This window comes from Lissotriton vulgaris, chromosome 12 (genome assembly GCF_964263255.1).
Source record: "Lissotriton vulgaris chromosome 12, aLisVul1.2, whole genome shotgun sequence".
Taxonomy (NCBI): Eukaryota; Metazoa; Chordata; class Amphibia; order Caudata; family Salamandridae; genus Lissotriton; species Lissotriton vulgaris.
In genome coordinates this window covers 765,271,660-765,295,538 of record NC_141700.1, presented here as the reverse complement: position 1 = coordinate 765,295,538, position 23,879 = coordinate 765,271,660, and the positions used below count along the sequence as shown (strand labels likewise).

At 43.0% G+C, this 23,879-nt stretch overlaps 2 protein-coding genes across 3 annotated transcripts in view; one reads left to right on the top strand and one right to left on the bottom strand.

The window, feature by feature from the left end:
• Positions 1 to 23,879, bottom strand: part of LOC147678626 (uncharacterized) — a 690,344-nt gene that overhangs the window by 40,981 nt on the left and 625,484 nt on the right. The gene's annotated exons all lie outside the window — the stretch shown is intronic.
• LOC147678629 (cellular tumor antigen p53-like) overlaps positions 1 to 23,879 on the top strand; it is a 113,271-nt gene that overhangs the window by 80,658 nt on the left and 8,734 nt on the right. For both annotated transcript variants that reach the window (XM_086946078.1, XM_086946077.1), the window contains exons 3-8: positions 3,334 to 3,376; positions 9,977 to 10,216; positions 21,418 to 21,604; positions 21,766 to 21,878; positions 22,149 to 22,258; positions 22,368 to 22,504. In XM_086946078.1, the coding sequence (XP_086802204.1) occupies positions 3,334 to 3,376; positions 9,977 to 10,216; positions 21,418 to 21,604; positions 21,766 to 21,878; positions 22,149 to 22,258; positions 22,368 to 22,504 (830 nt within the window). The remainder of the gene's footprint in view (positions 1 to 3,333; positions 3,377 to 9,976; positions 10,217 to 21,417; positions 21,605 to 21,765; positions 21,879 to 22,148; positions 22,259 to 22,367; positions 22,505 to 23,879) is intronic.

Sequence of the window (23,879 nt, the reverse complement as noted above, 5' to 3'; positions counted from 1 at the left end):
GAGGTCTTGAAACCCTAACAAATATGTTAGGAGCTGAAGTGATGCATCTTGGTTTAATTTTGTAGGCGAATTCTGGCTAGAATGGGTAGCATTGAATGCTGACCAGGGTGATTTTTGGTAGGGAGTCTGGGTCCATCCTTTATGGTATGTCCGTTTTTGGTGACCTTTTTATTGAGATTTCTTTGGGGTTCTCATTGGTGTTTTAGATTTTTAGATGACTTTATCCTGTTCACAGGTTCTTTTGAGAAGGCTGCAAAGTGGACTTGCCCAATATCTGCCTTTATTGGTTGTGGTTCTATGGATTGGTTATGTTTCTGGTTTTGGAATCTATACTTCCCAGTGTTGTTTTGTGGGCAGGGCTTCTGCTCTTCCTGTCTGAGAAGATGAAGTGCTGGCTAGTGCCTGGTTTTTGAGTATTGATTGGCATGTGACATGGACAAAATGCCACCCATGCTCCGTGCTGGCATGTTACCATAAGAATCGGTGGTTGGGTGGTGAGGATGCCTGGTTATTGTTATGAGGGAGGTAGGGGTCGATGAGTTCTGTTTTTGTTGATCTGAGGGAGGTGGTCACTTTGGGGCTGGGGTTTTCAGGCTGGGGCGGACCTCCCTAGGGGGGTCGCAAGTGAATCCAGGGGGGTACCAGTCTCTGGCCAAAAGAAGCATTATGCTGATAACAGTGCTTTGTTTTAAGTGGAAAAAATTGAGCGGCGGTAAGCCGCTCTATAATTGGCCATCACTAACCTCTTTTGTCATTTATGTCCTGGCTGGTAGTATATGTCAACAGGGAAGGGACTCCAAATATTCTCCATAAATCCCACCTCTATTTCTAATCACACTGTGGATACTTTTTCACGCTAGTAAGGCCTGCCTGACCAGAATAGTATGTTCGGCAACCATGCATTTGATTGCATTTCTTAAAACTGCAATGTTCAAATAAGTCTAGAAATATTTAAACATTGCCAATTTAATAATAATTGGGAAATTCTGAGGTTGTTGACAGATTTAAAAAAAACATTTTTCCACTTTGGCGGAGCATTAGATTATTGAAGACCACTGCTACGGGGACTTACCTGATAGGAAGTGTCTGATGTTGTAGAAGATGATGGACACGTCTTATGCGTAACCCTTTTTTACCCCCATCAAGCTTCTTTAAATCCACCTACTGCGTTTCTGAGGACCCCAAAATTGCATTGGAGCACCCCGGAGTGGCCTCTATTATCCCCCCGGCATCCAGTACACCCCTGGAGCTGGTGCTTAGTACCGTCTTCATTGGCGGCCTCTGTACGTTCAGTGTTATGCTGGTAGAGCTGCACCTTCCAGAATAATGGATTTACTGTGCTGTAAATTGTTTGCATTGTATACTGTTGAGGAAGCCTAAGGCAAGTCTGTCTTTGTTCTCCCGTATGTGATTTCACAAATCTTTATTAACATTTTTAATATTTCTCACTAACCCGCAAAAAGTCCACCCCCCTCTGAGGCAGGAGACTGGAATCCTGCAGAGCCGAGACTTCCGCCCTCTTGAGAAGATGTTTCCTTCAGCATTCTGCCCCCCTCCTGCTGCCCTGGTTTGAAGGCTGCTTTGCTTCTTAGATCTCTTCTTTGCATTAAAGAATATTGGAGCGGGAAATACTAGCAGATCTGCTGCTTACCCGCGTGTGGAAGGGACTGCAGGGTAGATGAAATGGCTGCTATGCCTGCCCAGGAGGAGCCCTAGGTCTACAAATCTACCTACCCTCTGCTGTTTGTCTACGGTGCTCTTTCCTGTCAGTTTACGCGCGTAGGCCATTTAAGGCTGCCTGAAAGCCCCCTTAAGTGAAATCTAACATTCGAGGCACCACTTATCCACCATAATGGTGCCAACAGCATATAGTTCTGCATTTTTCCCTCCTCCTTTACCGTAAGAACAGGGTTTTGTGTAAAATCTGTCTAACCCCTCTGATTAGCATCACCCCCATTCAAAATCTTAGCTTTGCAGAAGGTCCAGACCCTTTTTATCACCGGTTAAAGAGTAAGATAAAAATTCCCAATCCCGACTACGCCTTCGACAGATTTGCATGATAATCCCTGAATGTGCACAGCGCTTCGTTTAGATTCACTGAAGGGAAGTTCATCCTCGGCATCTACTTTGAAATTGTGGCATGGGTCCAGGCCTTTCACACCTATGTTGCTCACTCGCCCCTGGACCAAAACACAACCATTAAATCAGCCGTGTTCATTTGCCAGTACTTGTATATCCAGACTGCTGAGTCCTATGAAATCCCTTGCTTTTAATTAAATTCGGCATAGATTCTGCTGCATGCTTTCTTGTCTATATCAGAGATCTGTTCCAGTTTATTCCTTGCCCAACCCCCCCCCGCCTCCTGAATCCTCTTCAAAATGGCAAGTTTGTTTCGGCCCTGCAGGATTTTAGCATTGACAATCTTTGCACCTGTCAGAAAAGCGAAAGCAACCACAGGAAGTATAGAATCCTCATTCTCTCTGAGGACCCACTTGCCCACAGCAAGAAGACTGGAAACTCCCTATGCATCTTAAATACCATATCCACCGAATTGCGTAACACTTCTGACTACTCCTCAGTCTTTTGCGGAACTTAAGACTTCTGCCTCTAAGCTTCCAATAACTAATGAGCGGTGCTAGTCCTCATTCAGGTTCTACTCCCTGCTACTAGCACTTCGCTTCTTCACAATTGATGGGAATTCCTAACCTCAGAATAGAACTTTGTCGTGTTTCCGTCTCACCCTTTTCTACTTAAAAATGTTCCTGTTACCTTGTCCATGTTAAAGAAAACCTTATTGTAGACAAAAGGACCTTGACTACTGTCTGGAGTTAGGTGTGGGTTGTTCCTTCTAGTGTCTGGAATTTGAAGCATAGTGGGTGCCTGTGGCATCTGGTTTTAGTATAGGACGTTGTTCCTTCTAGCGTCTGCTTTTGAGGGTAGTCGCATTTTATAATCATGTACATTTCTTTAGGCACATGACTCTTCAGGGGTAGAGGAGTTGTGCGATTGAGGAGAGTTCAAGCTGTCATCTGTTTTTAGAAGAGGATGGGGTGTCTAAATCCAAAAGTGTTAGGGTACCGACTGTGGAAGGTTTTAAATTAATTTATTTTTTTGCTTTGCCCTGCCGTATGTGTTGGCATGGTGCTGATTTTCGGCTGGTAATGGCAGATGTGTGATTTTTTTAACAGATCTGTGCGTGTTGGTATCTGTTTTTTTGAGTAAGCTGGCCGGGTTGGGTTGTAGGCAGTCTTGTTTTTTTTTTTAATGGTGTGGGTGTTGTTGTTTACCTTTGCAGATATGTCTGCTTTGATTAATGCTTGTTTTCCTTTTCAGGCTTCCCGAAACTCTTCTGCAAACTACTGATGACTCTTTCTGGGTAAGTGACAAATGAGGGGTGCTTGGGGAAGGATCTTGTGTGAACCCGGTGCTTAGTTGTCTTTCGGCAGATTGTATCCATTTAACTTTATATATAGCTCTTAGAAATGAACGTACATGTTGGCAATGAAAAAATATACATCACCGTGTTGAGTACATAATGGTTGGATGATATTTCGTGTTGGTTATCATGGCGTGGAGTCTAACAATTGTACATCATTGGTCTCAAACTTGCGTAATAAGTGTTGTGTAGGTCAGACTCCATACACCTGAGTGCACCACCCCAACCGAGGCGTGTCTTGAGTGTAATGAGAGGCTGTACTCCAGGATGTATAGAATGAGTATTCCATAGTCTAATGCCCCCAGCCCTCGGCGACTGGCCAGCTGTGATCACAACAGTGAATGAATCAACTGCTGTTGGCATCCATGCCCACTGTTCGCAGTGCACGTGAAGAGCTTGAGCATATACAAGTTTAAGTAACACATGCACGTGAATACGCCAGTGTCCATCTACACCTACTACACTGCGACTCTCCTCTTCCTGCCACCACCTCTCAACTTCAGAATCTCTGTGACCTTTTCTAAAGTGTTTCTGACTTTCCCCCGTTTTCCGTATATGCTTCCCTCGCTCGTCTATTTTCTTATTATTAGGCAGATTCCTGTCCATCCTCCTGAATCTTCCGCTCCCTCCCTGTCCTCAACTCTTGTCCTTCCATGACCAAGCGACTTGCCAAGTTCCTGCTTCCTGAGCTCCATCGTTGCTGCTCTGCCGTCCCAGTTCCTCCTAACCAGGCCTGCAATATTTTCTATTCACGGAGTTTATTATTATTTTTTTTTATTTGTTTGTTTTGACTGGATATCATCTATCGAAAAATACAGAGTAAAGGACTTTAAAAAAAAGCCAACAGAACAGTTATTGATAGTGTGTAATCTCAAATGTAGGCTTTTTCCATTTATTTCCTAAGATGTAAACCAGAAGACTACATGGCAATTCTTAAAGTTTTGTCCCATTTTGATACAGTTGAATTGTTTTGAAGAAGATCGAAGTATAGATTAATAGGTCTTCACGTTATAAAAAGGCTTGCCTTAAAAGTGGGGCGCCTGTAACGATTTGTAAGCTTACGAGCAATCTGAAAATGGATCTGCTTTGGTTCTTGGTGGCCAGTGCGAGCAATCAGGAGGTAGATAGTTAATGGCACGATCGAAAACCTTCCCTACAATCCTTTGCCTCTCGTTGGAAAGGACATGAGGGATTGGGGAAGGGATTGGGCTATGGCCCATGTTGCCTAAACTTGCTCACAGCGTATTTTTCCAGTGAAGACTAGGTGTTGGGACAAGTTCTGCACCACGGTTGTATGCATGTGCGCACATTGAAGCTGGGCCATACCATATGTATATGTGTTCGTTGAAGCTGGGTCATACCAAATGTATGTGTGCTCATTGAAGCTTTGTCATGCCATATGTAAGTGTGCTCATTGAAGCTTGGTCATACCATATGTATGTGTGCTCGTTGAAGTTTGGTCATACCATATGTATGTGTTCGTTGAAGCTGGGTCATACCAAATGTATGTGTGCTCATTGAAGCTTTGTCCTGCCATATGTATGTGTGCTCATTGAAGCTTGGTCATACCATATGTATGTGTGCTCGTTGAAGTTTGGTCATACCATATGTATGTGTTCGTTGAAGCTGGGTCATACCAAATGTATGTGTGCTCATTGAAGCTTTGTCCTGCCATATGTATGTGTGCTCATTGAAGCTTGGTCATACCATATGTATGTGTTCGTTGAAGCTGGGTCATACCATATGTATGTGTGCTCATTGAAGCTTGGTCATACCATATGTATGTGTTCGTTGAAGCTTGGTAATGCCATATGTATGTGTTCGTTGAAGCTGAGTCGTACCATATGTATGTGTGCTCATTGAAGCTTGTTCATACCATATGTATGTGTGCTCGTTGAAGTTTGGTCATACCATATGTATGTGTTCGTTGAAGCTTGGTCATGCCATATGTATGTGTTCGTTGAAGCTTGGTCATGCCATATGTATGTGTGCTCGTTGAAGTTTGGTCATACCATATGTATGTGTTCGTTGAAGCTGGGTCATACCAAATATATGTGTGCTCATTGAAGCTTTGTCATGCCATATGTATGTGTGCTCGTTGAAGTTTGGTCATACCATATGTATGTGTTCGTTGAAGCTGGGTCGTACCATATGTATGTATGCTCATTGAAGCTTGGTCATACCATATGTATGTGTGCTCGTTGAAGTTTGGTCATACCATATGTATGTGTTCGTTGAAGCTTGGTCATGCCATATGTATGTGTTCGTTGAAGCTGGGTCGTGCCATATGTATGTGTGCTCATTGAAGCTTGGTCATACCATATGTATGTGTGCTCGTTGAAGTTTGGTCATACCATATGTATGTGTTCGTTGAAGCTTGGTCATGCCATATGTATGTGTTCGTTGAAGCTGGGTCGTACCATATGTATGTGTGCTCATTGAAGCTTGGTCATACCATATGTATGTGTGCTCGTTGAAGTTTGGTCATACCATATGTATGTGTTCGTTGAAGCTTGGTCATGCCATATGTATGTGTTCGTTGAAGCTGGGTCGTACCATATGTATGTGTGCTCATTGAAGCTTGTTCATACCATATGTATGTGTGCTCGTTGAAGTTTGGTCATACCATATGTATGCGTTCGTTGAAGCTTGGTCATGCCATATGTATGTGTGTTCATTGAAGCTTGGCCATACCACAGATCTCAAGGTGTCATTGTTCATTATTGCAGCCTCAGTAGCGGAACTTTTAAACACGTACTAATTATCTGTCCACTTCTCTAGAGGCGCCTGATGTGATGCAAATTGTATGAATCCCTATATTTTCCTGTATGTGGGGGAGTGTGTAGACCTATGATGTTACGTTCAGACTTGTGACACTTCTGTCAAAAGAAAAACCACTTTGGACTCTCTTTAAAGCATACCAAAATACCTTAGACATCCATTAGCGGCCCAATCACCAGCACCGAATAGAGAACCAAAAACATATAAATTCTATCAAATATTTTTATTGTTATAATCCGTCTAGATTCAACATTTATACAAAAAGATTAAAAAGCATATATATCATCAATACACCTATATTAAAAACATTTCATACACAAACAAATAGGAGAATTCATCACTCTATAAAATCAACAACTTATGAATTTAATGAGCACTCCAAGTACATTGGGAATAGTATTAACCCGGGTTCGATGTTTAATTGCGTTCCTTTTCTCCTACTCAGACCAGATGTTGCTTGGGTGCTTTCTTAACCAAAGCGACTCGTTTCGGTGGTATGATTTGGTTCACCACCTTCTTCAGGCTTAAAACCACTATTCAGTGTTTCCCAACATATTCATCTAAAAAACATTACTATAACATTAAATATTTAAACTCCTTTATAATGTACAATACTATTTATATTTTTATATTACATTTCATATTTCATGTCATTATATAAACAATAAACATTCCAAACATCTTATTAAACATGATACAAGTCATTTATATTACAGTCTTGGTTCCGTAATTGGTGCCATCCACGGTGATTCACACATTCTATTAAACAAGCCAATTCATACCACAATTCTCATCAAACTTTGATTGCGATTACATCAAGGGTGTTATACACCAGATAATTGGTATACAGAAGGGAGGTATATCTCTTCCCCCAGTGGCTGCTTCCTTCTCGTATGGCTGCAATACTAATGCTGAAAATAGGGGTGTACACGTCTTCCCTAAAAATATAATAAATAGTGGTAAAGAAAGAGGGTACATTAATACTCGAGGTTTGCCCTCATAGTTCTCTTGTGCCTTCATAAAGTACCAAAGATCCAAACACTACCTTAATAGCCTCTTTCTCTCGTCGATTTTATGGGGAAAGGCAACTCAAATGTGATCAGGGGACGCAACCTCACTGATTACGCTGCAAGTGGACAAAACAAATAATAACAGGATAGCAAACAATCATTTTATACTTTCCTATGTTTAAGTGCTAACATTTCCATTAAGTCCATTAGAAAAAAAGGAAAACAATAAAGGCATTCTACCTTGGTTATAAATCCGTGTTGTCTTGGCCACTGGAGCTGTGGCCCTTAGAACGATAAAAAATCCTAATTCATATTGGCTTTTCATAAAGCGGCACCCCGTCAATTCGTGCATTCAAGATTCCAGTTTGACCTCCTGTATGATGAGAACACCACATTAGTCTTGATGACTCTCTCTCAAACAATCACTTTGGGGTCTACATGTATCTCCCTACTTGACACAATCTTCTAAATCAATGGCTCTACCTTCCATTCTATATTAGGGGTACCATACATGAGCCAAACTGGATTTAGTTTCTACAGCACTCAACACAAATTAACTTGACACTTTTCTTTAATTTATGATCAGCTCTATACCCTCCGACTATTAAAGTACTTACTGCATTTAATTTGCTTGACTTCTTTTTAGAGTGCCACTTTGGCCCTGCTTAGAAGCAAGCATTTTGCAATGTTTTATTGTAAGGGGTGGATCTTTAAATTTCACTCCTGGTGCCCATGTGTGGTACTAAAGATTTCAGTCATTTTTGTCACTCCAAGAGAAAGGTTAACAGATGAAGTGAAAGTGGGGTGCATGTCATCTGCTTGTGGACCTTGATCTTGTTCTACAGAGCACCCCGCTATTTCATACCCTGGACACCTGCACTGCTCTGCTCCTCCATCCCACCCTGCACCACCTTCTTCTTATCCATTATGGGAATGAGCGTCCGCTCTGCAGAAGTGCCTCAATACTGAGACGCAGCTCCCCTAGTTAATCTAGTAACGAGATACAGAAAGGTCATTCTCTGCACCTCTTGTCCACAGCTTCCATCATTGTCCAACTAGTACTGTGAGTTCAGGACTTCGCTGAGAGAAGTTCTTCTCACTCCTCTGCCCTTTTCAGTTTATCAGGCGCTGCACAAGGTATCCTTCTGAGAACTGAGCTGCTGGGTTCCGGAAGCAAAAATTATCTACATAGTGGCCATAAAAAAAAAATAATACCCACCAGGCTTAAAAAATGACTGTCAAGTGTTTATTTGAGCAGAATAAGATATCTGGTTTATTGTTACTTTTTCAGTGTTATCAGGGATGCATGATTTAATTTTATATTTGTGTCTGATTGCATGCATGACGGGTTAACTCCCAGCCAGCTGAATGCAAGATAAATACATTTAAATTTAATGCCCTTGATTAATATTGAAAAAAAATTGTGGGATGACATTGCCCACAAAGCTGTGCGTAACCCATTGCCTTGCCGTAAACACTGCGTTTTCCTTTCAGGTGTTTCTAAGTCCTTTATGAAATGAGTAACGGGTATCTGTTTTTCAGGATTGTTTAATACGATAAAAGTATCTGATCAACATGATAATCGAGCTGACACATTAACATCCATGTTAGTTATGTTATGTGTCAAATTGATTTTAATCTACTGTTCTTTTCAAACAGGTCTATGACTTAATCAATGTTTTCTATTATGGAAAGCACCATAATAACTATTCCCTCCTAGTGTTTTCATTGTATTAAAGGCTTTTCAAAAAGACCTCCAACCAAATTTAATAAAATCCCCAGTATTGGCGATTAGAGTTTTTAGATTAAACATTTTAAAATATACGTCATTTTCTTAGTTCTATAGGAGTGTTGTTCGTTAACGACAGAGGGTTTGGATTTCCACTGCTTGTTTCCCTGAACTCCTTTTGTGATTTATTATTACCAGGAAACACTTCCTATCCAGTGTTGCTCTGTGGGTTGTGTATGGCTTGCAGTCCAACTTGATTTATAATTTTAATTTTGTTTGGACCATTGACTAAGTCCTTAGCGCCAGGACTTAACAAATGTTACCCCTAAGACGAGGAGCGCCCTAGAGAACGTATCCCCCCCCCCCCCCCCTACCAGATGACCATTTATTGTAACTCTTAGATTTCCTCTAGTGAACCCCTGTGGCATTGATGGGACTTTTCCCCTTACAGGCCTTCTTTTGTGAGTGTTCATTTAACCCATTTGAGAGGAAGAACAGGGGCAGTCCATGTGGGCGCCTGTGGATTGAACACCACGATTAAAGTCGCCCTGTCAGTAACGTGAGACGCGCGCTGCTTCACCGCAGTATGTTGCACTCATGTGAGTTCTGCGACCTAGTTTACTTTCTTAACAGTCCTTCCTGATAAGAGAGGGCTTTGTTTTTGTTCTTAAGTGGATGCCCCTCCTCTTTTCTTGAATACCTCCCTCCTTTACTTGGTTACCTCCCTCTGTTCCCGCCCTCCTTTCCTTCACTACCTCCTTTCCTTTGCTCTCTTCCTGTCGGTCTGGTTGTCTTTGCATTTTCCTGTCTACCAGATAGCATCATTAAGCCATCTCATGCGACCACTACCTGAAGTTATTCCTGTGTAATGGAATCCATTTGAGACTATGTTTTCCACGCCTGTCTGATTGGTCACTGAATGCGGCGCTGTGTGCTTTGATTGGCTGCAGTTATGAAGTTACAGTTTGGAATTTGCGCCTCGCGAGCCTGCACCCATTCTTTGTTCACCGTCTCTTACAGCAACAAGAGTTTAACTACGCTCTTGGCATGGACCCGCACAACCAGTTGCAGCAGGAGGACGTCAGTAGCACTCTCAACAACGATGTCCTTGGAGCCTACGAGGTCGCACTGTCTGAAGCCCTACCACATGACTCCCCAGCCGCCACCTCTGCCGTCCCCTCGACTGAAGACTACCCCGGCGCCTACAACTTCAGACTAGCCTTCCAGCAGTCTGGCACTGCTAAGTCAGTCACTTGCACGGTGAGTGCGCACAGCTAGAGCGGGCGCTGTCTAGTAACTTGTTGGCTTGTACGCTGCCAGAAGTTATTTAAATTTTATATAGCGTAGTTACTCCATATAGCTCTGTAAGCAGTTGTGCATGCTTTTGGGTTTACTTTGCTGGTGGGCAACAGTCGCTGGTGAATGTTGCCGGAGTCACACTGGTTGATAACCTGTAACTACATTGCTGATTGCTTCTCTTTTTGGGTTCTGAAGTTTGTTTTGGGAGTTCCAGGGGTGCTAGCGAGTGATCGCTGAGAAGGCCTAGCGACTAATTGAAGCTCGTTTTCAGGACATGTAAAAAATGGCTAGGATAGTGTAACTTTTGGCCTGTTTCATGCTCTCCTATCCACACAAACACACATTTGGACTAGGGTTTAGATTTTTCTTGCAGTGAATTTGCTGATTTCAGTTTGTGTTGGTGATTGTGAGGTGGTTTAGCATAATAGGGAACCCCAAAGTCTTCCCAGACAATTTTCGCAAAATAAATACTTTATATACCAGATCCCATCATTCGAGACCATTTGGTATATGATTGTGTGTTGTAATAAAAAAGTACTTGGTGCATAAAATTCTTGAAGATCAACATGGAGACAGTTTTGCTGAGCTTAGAACAAGCAGTCGGTAGATTACACGTTGACTGAGCTATTTTACTAACTTTTCAGCCTGTGTCCTGCAATTTTGGCAAATCTCTGTTGCATTCGCCTCAACCCTCTGAGCTGTTTCCCCTTTCTCTATTGTTTTCCGATTTGGGTGCACATGGGCGTTAGGACATGCTGTGACATGCCCAGTATCCTATTTCTGGCTCTCGCCCCCTCCATTGCTAGGCATCTGCACCTCTGGGGCAGGCCTGGGCATGTCCTTGGAGAGGGGGTGGTGGTTTCCCTCTTTCCCTCCTTCCTTCTACCTCTTCTGTCTGGGCTCATCGCATCACTGAACTTGAATCCAGCCAGAGGTGAATGCTTTTTGTACTTAATTTTTCATTTATTTTGGGGTGGTCGTTCCTGCCTCCCTATGCTGTCAGAAGTGGATGAGCCCTGCTTTGGGGTATCTCGTGAGGGCTGCACAAGTTTGTGCCTGAATGCAACGAGTATATGGGATGGGTGAGAGAGGTGCGTATGTTTCCAGAATTTTACAAAGTACTTATAAATTTTTTTAGTGGAGAACTCTTACTTTTGTCGTCCATTTGTGCCCAACCAAATCTTACCAGTCCACATGGGATGTTATCTTTGATGTACCACTTTTCGTGCCCAAAGCAAGGATTGTGTTTGATTTGTGTAAAATTGCTGGTGCCTGCTTTTTCTGGGGTCCCACAGACTCTGTGGAGGCGGTGGTCCCTGTGTGGAACAGCAGTCGTAGGACTGGAGACGTAAAGTTGGTGAGGGGTGCATGGCTGGTACCGTCTGTCCCATCAAGGAGTGAAGAAGTAGTGGAAGTGTAGTGTGTTGGGGAACTATTTAAATGGGTGCTTTGATAGTTTGAGAGGAGAGAGTTTGTGTGTGTGTGTGTGTATATATATATATATATATATATATATATATATATATACACACACACTGTTCTGCTTCAGTGCAATAGTTATGAAAACTTAAGTAAAAGACTTCCCTTTACATAGCCTTTATCCCTCCTTCTTATATTAGTCTCTTTTTATAATCTTCAGTTTTTGTTAAGTAGCCTGGGACGGGAAATCATAACTACGCACCAGTTATGTTTTTTTTAGTCCCGCCATTTTCACCGGCCCCCTTGGTTGAGACTGTCTCCCCAAGCGTTGAATATGTGATGTTTTTAAGGTCTGTTGTGTGAATGACAAAAGGAGAATCTCGGTACAGGCAGGATGAAAAACGAAAAAAAAAGTAGAATGGGGGATTGAGTATTTTCTTTCAAGTTGCATCTCTGTAAATTATTATTTATAAAGCACAGGCGGAGTTGTGGATTTGTTCCATTGACTTTATTTTGCTATATATTTTTTTTAGCTAAACAGGAGAAAATTGGAACCGCCGGTTTTTTTAAAATATAGTTTTTTTCACCAGGATCCATTTGTGTGTTTTTTAGCTTGCTTGAACAGTGGTAGTTTTAACAATATTCATAATTACTTTAATATTTTCACGTTATATATTTTTCGGTGAGATGGATGGGCAAAGGAAGTTCATTTTATTTCACTCCTGCTTAGCAAATATAGAAGGGGTGCGACTTTTATATTTAGTAAATTAAGAAAATGTGGCATTTATAGTATGCGTTGGCTTGCGCTTCTGTTAAATTTTGTGAAAAGTCTGACTGAAGGATTTTGCTGAAAATAAAAAGTCAAGTGCCTCAAGGCTGCTGCGGTCGTGTTCCGTGAAGCACCCAGTGTATTCATTGCTGTGTATATTTGTGTTGTCTGCACTTTCAATTAAGCTGATTTTTAATTTTTAGCGTTTTGGTAGTTGAGAGAGGTTTATTTTGAGGAATGACCGACCACACAAGTTTGCGAATTTGATATTTTTGACCATCACACCAAAAACACATTTTTATTTTTGCGGTGGAATGTTTGTCATTGTTGTAGGTTGTGTTGGTGTCCATGGGGGTGGCGTAGAGGCCCCTCCACGTGTTCAGCCATCTATTGCAAAAAGTGACTGCCGAATGAAGTCATCTTGTACCTAAATAACATTTCCGTAACCCTAAAGGGACATTGCATTAAATTCGGAACGAGGTAATGCTGGAGACGTGTAGATTGCACACAGACCTGCAGGGAGCTCAGGGCCGCGGTTTTCCAGTCTCGTGTCGGCCTCCAGCAGGTTGTTTTCTTTCTGAAGTGCGGGTTTTCGTGCTCGGCAGTGCGCCGCACCACATGCAGGTGGGGTCTTCCTTTCTGCATAAATACAGGGGTATCAAGCGAGGGTAGTTAGCGTAGGTGAAACCGAGGCCCCTAGTCCAGGACCGTGGGCTCCGTCCCCCCTTCTTGCTGCTGGGTAGGTGGAAATCAGCAGACTTCGAGGCAGCAGGCAGCGGCCACACGGAAAGCGGCTCTTGAAACCAGCGCCAGGCAGCGCTGGCCGCCTGCAGCCTGTTCCTGTGCAGGGCCACACTCTTCTCTGCCCCCACGGGCACTTTACTGCTTGCACTTGCTCTGGGAGTTTAAATGCAGGAAGTGTGCCTTCGTGTTTGTCTGCAGCCCAGGTCGTTGTTGTGCAGCCAGGCGGTGCTTCGCCTGTCCCCGTGAATGCTTGTCAGATCTCTGTGGGATCTCTTAAACCTCCTTGTTATGCTAATGTTTATAGTTGCTTCCACTGATGTGTTGACACTTCCCAAACAGTTCTGTTTGATTGCCCTTAACTTTGTCCTTTTCTTAAGAAATTTTTTTTCCGTCACATTAATCCACATGGAATTTACTGAAAACTCTGCAAATTACTCGCAGGAATATAAAAGCCCAAAGCTTTGTCTTTCGTGTGAAATATTAGAGAAGTGACCATCCACACAATGCAATGTTTGATTCGGGAAGTAGAGATCAAAATCCCAGCTTCCTGGTTAGATCAGATTGGGTGATTTTGGGCAAAGCGCTTTACCAGGCTGCATTTTTCAGTGCCATCGCAATTGAGAGCAGTTTGAAGTCATTCAGCTGAGGGCGAGCACTAACCATAATATTACTACCATGTAATGCCAATTATTCTAATTATTTAGTCATATGTGGGCATTCCAAATGGACATGTCTCCTTGTTAAACTAATGGCGTCATCAGGAAGGCATGATGGGCTTTGTGAATGTTTCAGGTTTAAAAACAATTCTCTTTATTAAATGTAATTTAGTCCCTCTGTATGATCTAATGTACTCGGAGATGGACGGGGAACTCAAAACAAACTGCAGCAACATAGCACAGTGAGCAAGCCTGACCTTCTCAGTCTCATCAAAGGTGATATAAGGGTCTTTTCCCAGGAAGTGTAGGGACAAATAGGACAACACTGTGCATTTTCAGCACAGTTTAAAAAAATTATGTCAGTAAAACGATTGTGTGCCTAGTACAAAAGACATGAGGCACAAATTAGGATTATATAGTGTGTGCACGCGCATTGGATCACGGGGCGTGGGCAACTCTCACAATTCCTATTTCAAGAGAGATTGCTCCAGTGTTTCTCAAATGATCGCGGTGCAGCCACCTTCGTGATGGTTCTACACAGATATTCCAGTTTCTTCTCAACATGTAAGACCTTCAGGTGAAATGGGTGGTTTGGGGCGTTTCATACCGTCTAGTTACTGGTTATAATAATTTATATCGCATAGGTGGAAAAATGAGATTCTAGAATTTACATTTTATCCCGCTTGTGCAATAAAAATGTTTCCTCACAATCCTGTAGGTATCTGCTTGCTCGCATACGGACTTGTTATGTCTCAGTTGCACACACCCAGCGTTCTCGCAAACACTGCATGGCCACATACACCCAGAAAAATAAAGGAAGGGCACTTTTAGCATTCATACCTAACCAACATTCAAGTATGAATTCATACCTTTTTTGGGTAAAAAAAACATGCTTAACTGTAGTAGTTGGAGTTTCATTTGTTCACAAAACTCCAAGTAAATATGGATAAACGGATACAATAATCAAACATTTAAAATCGGTAAATCCAGATGGAAATGTGAAAAAATATAACACCATGAAACCCAGAGCCCTGCTTGTATGTTTAGTCACTCAGACTTTCCTACTTTCTCCAAATAGGCAATTCTGCTATTATCGTCTTTGTTTTCTTAACATTTGGTTAAACCTTTTTCTCCTTAGCAAGAATTGAAGGTTCTATACTTTTCATTACTTTTTTTCATTTGTAGTCTTTTTACAATACCCCTCGCTGAAGCCACCCAACAGTTTGCAGACTACACAAAAAGACTCGTTATGTAGATATAACAAATATTTTTGTGGCAGGATGATGTGGGACTAATTGTTAGTAAATTGTATATCCGTTTTCCAACAGCGTTTGGTATAGCCGGGTGAGTCTGAGATTTTTTTGTTTAAACAATTGCTGCTCCTCGGCAGTAAATTAACTCCCATCGGTGTTCTTTGCTGCTAATTGTAAACTTGTTACATTTTAAATAACTGGTCTCCCTGCTTGTGTTTTTGGGGGAAGATAGTGAAGTAAAGTTTTTTTTTTTTGCACCCATGCCTCCAAACTTGGTAAGGTGTTTATTTTATATTATACATTATTTTTTATGTTTAGCACAAATGCCCATCAAGTTGCTTTTTGGTTCTAGAGAATGTTGGTAAATATTATAGAAGCTAAAAAAACAAGCTGTATAATTTTCCTAAAATAAAATAATTTGTGGCTGATTACGAAAAATCTGATCCAGAGATATATTTAATTTTTTTTCATTATATGTTTTGCTACAGAGGGTGCTCTTTTTGGTTTATTTTTCCCTCGTGATCTTTTGTTGTGATAAGTTGCTGGATTTAAAGTTCCACTGTGGCTTCTCGAATATGAAACTAGTCAAATGTACATGCACGGAAGTGCCCAATGTTTAAAAAAATAAAAATCCTACCATCCCCTTTTTGTCAGCCTCAACAACGCGGCAGAAAGACTGTCCAGCTTTGGAATTGTGTTTTGCTATGCTGTTAGACTTTTCAAACATTGTAGAAGTCTGTTTGAGCACCCAGTGTTGCTATGAGCTTGATGTTCGTTTTTTTTTTTTTTTTACATTTTTTTTTATATTGTCTTTCCATAAACTTGCATCATAATTAATCCTTGAGCTATTTTACAGTTTTCGGATTGAACCTAAGAAGTTATGCAACAGTATAGATTTTTTTTCTTCATTTCAATCTTAATTTCAGTCATGTGTCAAAAATGACGTGCTGAATCTCGTGAGGATCTGGTATCTAAGTCGGGGGATGTAGGTTGAAACAACTCAGCGCGCCCTGCATTGCTTGGATAGAGGTGTTGCATCTAGATCACGCGCGCTTCGTGATTCTTTAGCCCACTTCATAGCAGAAGAGCAGTGAGTGCATCCCAGATTCTTATTCCATTTCCTAAAACTTTTATATTATGTATCTGATAATATCCAGCAAACCCCGCCCCTGACTTGCACATCTTTAGGGGACATTTCACTATATGGTGCTTCTGAGACCTTCTATTGTATTTGCTGTAGATCACTTTGTGCGCTCTACACAGAATCTGCCCTTAATTCAATAGTAATTCATGCTTTCCAATCTGTTTCAGTGAGTTGCTCTTCCTTTGCTTTCATTATGAATTGGAATTGCAGTTCTTACTCGTTTCGTAATGCTCTCTGCAGTTATTTTAATATTTTAGTGTTTGCCTCGTGCACTGTTACGGGATTAGATGTTAATTCACCGTAAAAAAAAAGTACAATTTTCAGTGACCACCAAATAAAATATTTATGGTGTGTGCTTAGCAAATGAGTCCATAGTCTTCTTGTACCCTGGGTGGTGGCATGGTTAGAAAAGTCTGTTGCATGAAGCTGTAGGCAGACATAATTTCTTCTACAACAGGCATTGCCAGCCTTTAACTCGTGAGCTTCGGTAGCTCCCCAGCTACTTGTAAGTAGCTCGCCTATGTGCAGCACAGGCTGCACAATTAGAGGTGATTGCTTGCATGAATTAACATGTGTAAGTATTACATAATTGAAAAGTGCGTAGTCCAGATGAAAAGGTGTCTATTCCGAGCTCATAAGGTGATGTTTGGAGAAAAAGATTGAATTTCCAAATTATATTTGCATTCCGAGTTGATAAAACCTTTCCTGCATTACTACTGGCAACCCTGCCTGATGCACTAAGGAAATCACCACAAGCAGAGCCTTGCATACACACGGTGGCCTCTAATGTAATGCTGTCTATTCAACGCTAATAATATTAGAAGCTCTGTAAGATTCTTATTAAACATGAGTAGCTCTTGCTACAGAAAAGGTTGGAGACCCCTGCTCTAGCAAGTGTCACACGATGACAGGTGGCACCCTGGAATCTAGCAATTGGCACAATATTGCAGATGTGTCCTCCTGAACCGGGCAGATCAGGGCCGACTGGAGAGTTGTTGGATGGCTGATCATCTTCCACCTCTGTTCCTGCCAGGATTACATGCATAGACGAAAGGTATGGTAACCTCTGCCGATACAAGACCTCACCGCATACAGCCCTCTTTTTATAGCCTGACTTTCCTGCTAGGAGGCATCATCAGGTAATCTGATCTACCTATCAAGCGGATGTCTTCAAACTTTGTTGGTCTGAGCCCCCTAAGCAAAATGTTTATGGCTAGAAGTGGGGTAGCAGGAGGGGCAGGGCTGAGCACTGGCGTGGAGCTTATAAGATCAATTCATGGATAATTTTGACCGCAGCTCATAATGCACATTAAACGTGAGACTTGGAAATAGGGCAAAATTCGCAAACCAACACAGATATTTAACAAAAAATTGTGCTCCACGTAATTTGGGTGTTGAGCCCCTTGCACTCCTGGGCCAAATGCAACTGCACCCACTGCACTAATGATAGCTGTGGCTCTAAGTGGCTGTCTGTTTCCATGTATTTTTCACCCCTTCCCCACCATGCCTGGCCATCACTTCAACCTTGAAACAGGCTGACTTCGTTTTTCTGGGGGGTCGAGGGGGGGTGTCTGCAGCCGTACTCTGACGAAGGGCACTGGAAACGTTTACAGAAGAACCAGTTACATTACACTAGGCCAGATTTCATTTTCTAGGCATGTGGAAATAAAATGATTTGCCTAGAATCACAGATTGTTGAGCTGACACCAGGCTTGAAACTGGTTGGCCGCTCTAGCCGCATCTCCTCCTTTGTAGACTCGAAATGAGCCCCAATGTGTTGCACCCACCATTTTAAAGCACAGGTGCTATCAGCTCTTAAGCTGCCAAGGAAAATTAACCCCCATACTATTTTATTTTTGGGAGAACGGCAGAAATAATTGTGATCCAGTGGGTTCCTCAGACACCTGGACCCCAGTGCTGCTGCACCTGCTTCACTAATGATAGCTACTACCTTTTAAGGTGGGTTGTTCTTCTACCCTTTGTTAAAGACATGGGCTGCCATCATGCCTTTTCCCCCTCGCTATTGTCTTGTTCGCCCCAACTTGGATCTCTCCATCCGCTTCCGTTTTCCTCTGCATGGGTCCGTACTCCAATGCCCAATGCAACACGGCACAGCAAGTGTGAACTTGCCCCTCCTGCAAGGAAAGATCGTAAAACAGTCACTATTGAGCTTTAGTCAGGGCCACTGAAATTCTGCGTATTCACTACCCCGTTGTTCTTTGCACAAGTATGGATTTGCTATATTTGCCGTCCAAATTAATAATTTGCTGCATAGTCTCCATATTTTCACCCAAAAAATCGTTTCTAGCTCCAACTTTTCAAAAGTTATCAAAACCCAGCAACATATGTTGATGCACAGTAAAAGGGTGGCTGGTCCCCTATCTGTTGCCTATTGCTATATTAGTGTCAAACCTGTATTAATGAGGTGAAACCTATGCCCAGACAGTGTTACCAAATGCAAAAATGCCAAAATAATGATGTAATACCATCTCAAAATGTACCGCAATATGCCACATAATTTGACTTTTCTTCCCTCAATTTAGTCAACCATGCCACATGAGTTGGTCCTCCAGTTCCACATAATTCCTGTGATCCTGGGTTTAGTTTGCCCTTCCTTCTGACCAACCCTGTGCCGCTGGTTAAGTAGCAAACCGAAAGGCTGTGTGCCAGCTAATATTTGCTTTAACTGCTGGAGTCACTCGGAGCTCCACCATGACAAGGATTTATTCTTCCTGAGAGGTAATAGAAGGGTGTTATCAGTTGAGTTCTGGAGTGTGTACTATTGATTTACACACATAAAAATGCTTCTAAGTATGGTCTGATTACTTAATACTAAAATATATAAATAATTTACATATATTCAAGCTCCGTCGTACTCGGCACACTCTCGGTTTGGAAAAGGGTCCCAGGATGCCTGACCCCAGCATGGCCGACAATGGTGACTTCTTCCCCCTTGCTGAACTTTTAGTTACTCAACCCTTTCAGGACTGTGCCTGACCTCAAGAGGTCTTCTAGAATTCTTTCGGACCATGGTCCCCCCCCCCCCAGCACTACTCTGACAATCCCTGAGTACACATGACCTCTTTCCTGACAGCGGAGTCAGAGCATGATGTCCAACGCCCAGTGGAGCTGCTCTGTTCAGCTAATGAGGAGGTCGGACTTGGTTCCCCCCCTGACCATCACCTGCCCAGCCAGACCGTAGGCAGAGTTTCTCTCCTTCTCCCCGTCTCACCCACCCTCCCCCTCATCGTATTTCTGCCGCTCTGCATTTGCCTGGTCACCTTTCTATCCACCCGTCTGACCGATACCCGTTGGAGCTTCCTTGAGAGCTGTAGGGGAGACTGGCCTTGGACTACCTCCCTGGCCGTCACCTACCCATTCGGTCTTTGGGCTGACTTTACCTCTGTCTCTTATACCGTCTTCCCCCTCGTCCTCTCCCTTATCACTCCCCCTCTCCCCCATCCCCCTCTACTGGTATCTCCGTATCTCCCGTTAATGTGTCTCTTATATTTGATGTAACGTGTAATTGTTATTATTGTTGTAACTTTGCTGACCTTATGTAAATCGTTCTGATACCTATGGGTCTAGCCAGCGCTATATAAAACCATTTAAATAAATAAACTATAGAAGTCTATATTCCCAACTACTATAACCATGTATCAATTTTGTGACTCTGTGGTCACGCACAGACATCTTCAGTGATTTGTAATAGCAAACTAAGGTTTCTTAATTTAAACCAGTACGTTTCCCACAGATCGGTTTAACTTGCATTGAGTTTAAATTTATTTTTTAATTTAATGTGCTCTTTTAATAGCTCAAATATATATATTTATATATTTACTAAAAATAATACTTTTTAGCCACATCTTCCCGGTGGCAGGCCTTACAGTTTGAAGACCTCTGCTATAACAAATGAATTTGCATAGTAACCACATCAGGTATGCAGGCAATGCAGAAGATCTGCATATTTATTTATTTATTAGTGAAGGTTGTATAAGATTAAGTTGGGGGGGGGGGGTGGACATTTTTCTGTGAGAATGAGGCTGTGCTGTAAGCCCACATGGAAGAGATCTGGCGGGACTTGAAGCCCTCTGGGACAAACGCAGGTGGGGTTTTCAAAACCCACCTTTTCCAGACATGTCAGGGATTTGATGTTAGGCTGCCATGACAGTAGTGTGAGAACTTTTGAGTGGGGTAGTAATTTTAACACTCCCCCGAGAGGATAAGTGGAAGTCTACCTCCACAGAAGAAGCAGTGTTGGGGTATTTGGATGCCCTCTTGCTGGCGGGTCAGTCGTTTTTTTAGCACTTCTGCTATGAGCGTCCATTGGAGCAGGGGTGGGTATTTGAGCCTTTACCCCATGGTGGATAGAGTTTAATGCATTTAAACATTCAGTGGGATTGGTATGCCCCATGGAACTGGGCTGTTGGTTTCTGCTTCTGTCTGAGCGGAGCCTACTTCCTTAAGCCTCCGTGCGATGTCCGGTTGTATTAAAGGACCAGTAGCTTAAGGTTCACAAGGCCAGCTTAGGAGGCATGGGGAATGGGCTCATACAGAGGGCTTGGGGCTTGAGAGGGACACTGATAGTGGGGGGCGCAGACTTAGGCAGATCAAATTAAGAGTTTGATGCACTAGGAGACACTTTGGGAGGAACTTTGAGCCCAGCATGCAAGGTCCTTGTACTGCTCCGTAGGACTTCATCTTTGGTCGTCCTCGATCCGATTTTACGGGCAGTTATCCCACACAGCTAGAAGCGTTCAGTGCCTCTGAGAAGTACTGCGCCATTTGTAGTCCGCTACCTTTCATAGTGTACAATGTAACAAAGCAGTAACATACTGAACCTGCACCGACACCAGCTGAATAAACAGTTACCTGGTTAAGGCAATTGCTACAGTCAACTACATACCAAACAGTCATTTGCCAGGCAATGTTGGTCAGTCTTCTGGTATCACCAACCATATTCTCTCGTTCAAACTGACTAACTCTTGTTACTGACTGGACGTCTCCAAAAAACAGAATATGATACCAGTGTGAAATGAAAGTGTGCCCTATACTTGCACCAATTATCAATAGCATGCCGCTGGTAAGCATCCTGGAACAAGTAGGATTTTTGGCAGTACAATCTAGATTTCTTGTGTTGGCTTATTAAGGAATCCATGTCTCCCTTTCTCCTCTAGTACTCGCCAGACTTGAACAAACTCTTCTGCCAGCTTGCCAAGACTTGCCCAGTTAAGATGACCGTCTGTGCCCCTCCTCCCCCAGGCGCCATTGTTCGGGCCACAGCTGTCTACAAGAAGTCCCAGCATATAGCCGAAGTGGTGAAACGCTGCCCTCACCATGAACGAAGCGGAGATCCTAGTGATGGTAAGTGGATCGAAGTAGACGGCCAGTGATACTCTTCCCACCCACATCCTTTCCTGCCTTGATCTTTTACTGTACACCGATGCGCGCCCTTCTAACCGGATCCACCACCCAGTCCACTTGACATGTCCTATGCCCTGAGCAGCTTTCTCATGTGTCCCCAGGTAATGCACCCCCCAATCACCTGATCCGTGTGGAAGGGAATTACAAGGCAGAGTATAAAGTGGATGGGGCAACCCATCGCCACAGCGTGTGGGTGCCATACGAGACTCCGCAGGTAAGTGGTTTTTCCAAATGCACCGGCTACAGGGGTGAAATATTTTACTCTGCAGTTTGTGGTCCTTCTTGATTGTATGGTGTTTCTAGAATAGGTCCCCTAATTTGCTTTTTGTAAGTGTGGGATTTTTCACAGGATTTCATGGCCACATGTTCTACAAGATGATACTTTTGTATACATTTACACACCTGTTTTTCTGAACTGCCCATGGAAGTCTGCTTCATGCAAGATGTGCAACATATGTTGATTTGTGACTATTTTTACCTCCAGGTCGGGTCCGACTGTACCACAGTGCTGTACAATTATATGTGCAATAGCTCTTGCATGGGGGGCATGAACCGCCGACCGATCCTGACCATCATTACACTGGAGACCATTGAGTAAGTGTCCCTTGTTGTTGCAGATAAGGTATAATTTTAACTTGAGGGTGCTGTCTAGTATTTACCTTTCATGGGGAAGGCTCTTGTTCACACTCTTCTTTCTTCACAGTGGTCAGCTGTTGGGCCGATGCTGCTTTGAGGTGCGGGTGTGCGCTTGCCCTGGCCGAGACCGCAAGACGGAGGAGGAAAACTTTCACAATAAGAAGAAGCCATCGAAGAATGCAGTCAACACTGGGACCAAGCGCAGTATGTGAAGGGCTTTGGGGGGTTCAAAGACGTATGCTTGTAGACATGCAAAACCTCCCCCACTTGTAGGTAAAGGTAGTTAGACGAAGACCATACGTGCCTGGACTGAGTGATGAGTGATGGCTGTAGGATTTCCTGTTAAGGCACAGCAGATTCTCCATGGAAAGTGTAGCCCTTCTATCTTGGCTCTTATTGTTTTGGTCTGTCAACATAGCTATTGGTTTTTCTTTCAGTGCTTCTTTCCATCAGTCTCTCAGCTTTTCTGCTCTCAGCTCTTCTTTTGGCCTTTGTCTTGCTCTTTCTCCCCTGCTTTCGTCTGGTTTCTCTCTCCACTTGTCTCTCTACTCCTATCCCTCTCTTCTTTCCCCTCGCTCGCTTCCTTCCCTGTTTGTTCACTTCCATTGCTCCATTCTCTAGTTCACCTCTTCCACCCTTTTGCTCTCTCTCAGCTTGTATTCCTCTTTTCAATAGTTCGAGGTGATTGTGAGATCTTTACCCTAGTGCAAAACAGGTGACCTCTTCCCCCTCCACCCCGCCCTCCCATCCAGAAGCCACCAAGTTGCAGTTAAAGCCCCCGAGGACATTTTTTTATCAGAAGCACTAGAGACAAAAAGTTACAGAATACCTTCTGGGTGCTTTATTTGTTTCGTTGGACCAGTCTCTTTTACGGTCTTTTCTTTATCTTCACTAGACTGGATTAGTAAAGTTGGATCAGTACCTTCAGGCTTAACATTGCTGAAATCTAGTAGCTGGCAAGTCGCGGACAAGCCAGTCAGGAGTAGCCAGGGCTGCAGTGAAGTATCGAGACATACTGTGAAGCGAGCAATGAAGACAGGAGTGTAGAAAGAACCAAACTGGAGGAAAGACCTGCTAGAAGAGGTAGGTTATAAAGGAGCCATATTAGATTTGGATACCCCCCCACTTATTGAGGCCTTAACAGTATGGTTAATCCTCTATGATAAGTTTTACAGACTGGCAGCCTGACCGTAATCGCCATCTTGCCAGGACAGGAAGTGCCACCTCCACAAACCGCTTCTGCAGCTGCAGTTTTCCCAGCGTGTTCCTCCAATGCCATGTGCATATGTAGAATGACCAGGCCGTCCATTACTTAACGGTCCTGACTCCATGGGTGCACATTCATTTGGAATATAGTTTAACCTTGGAAGAGTTACGTCCCAGTCAAGAACTAAGCGATCGTGAGGGCCTGTGCACTAAGTGAGCCGCTACTTTCAGTGGAAAACATCAGGAGCCATGCCTTTACACAGGTAGGGTGTAGGGAAGTCCCTAAGACAGGACTGTCCCTTTGTAGCGCCAGAAAATTGAGGTGTGCACCAGATGAGCAGGATAACCACTGACTGGGTAAAGTATTTTCTTT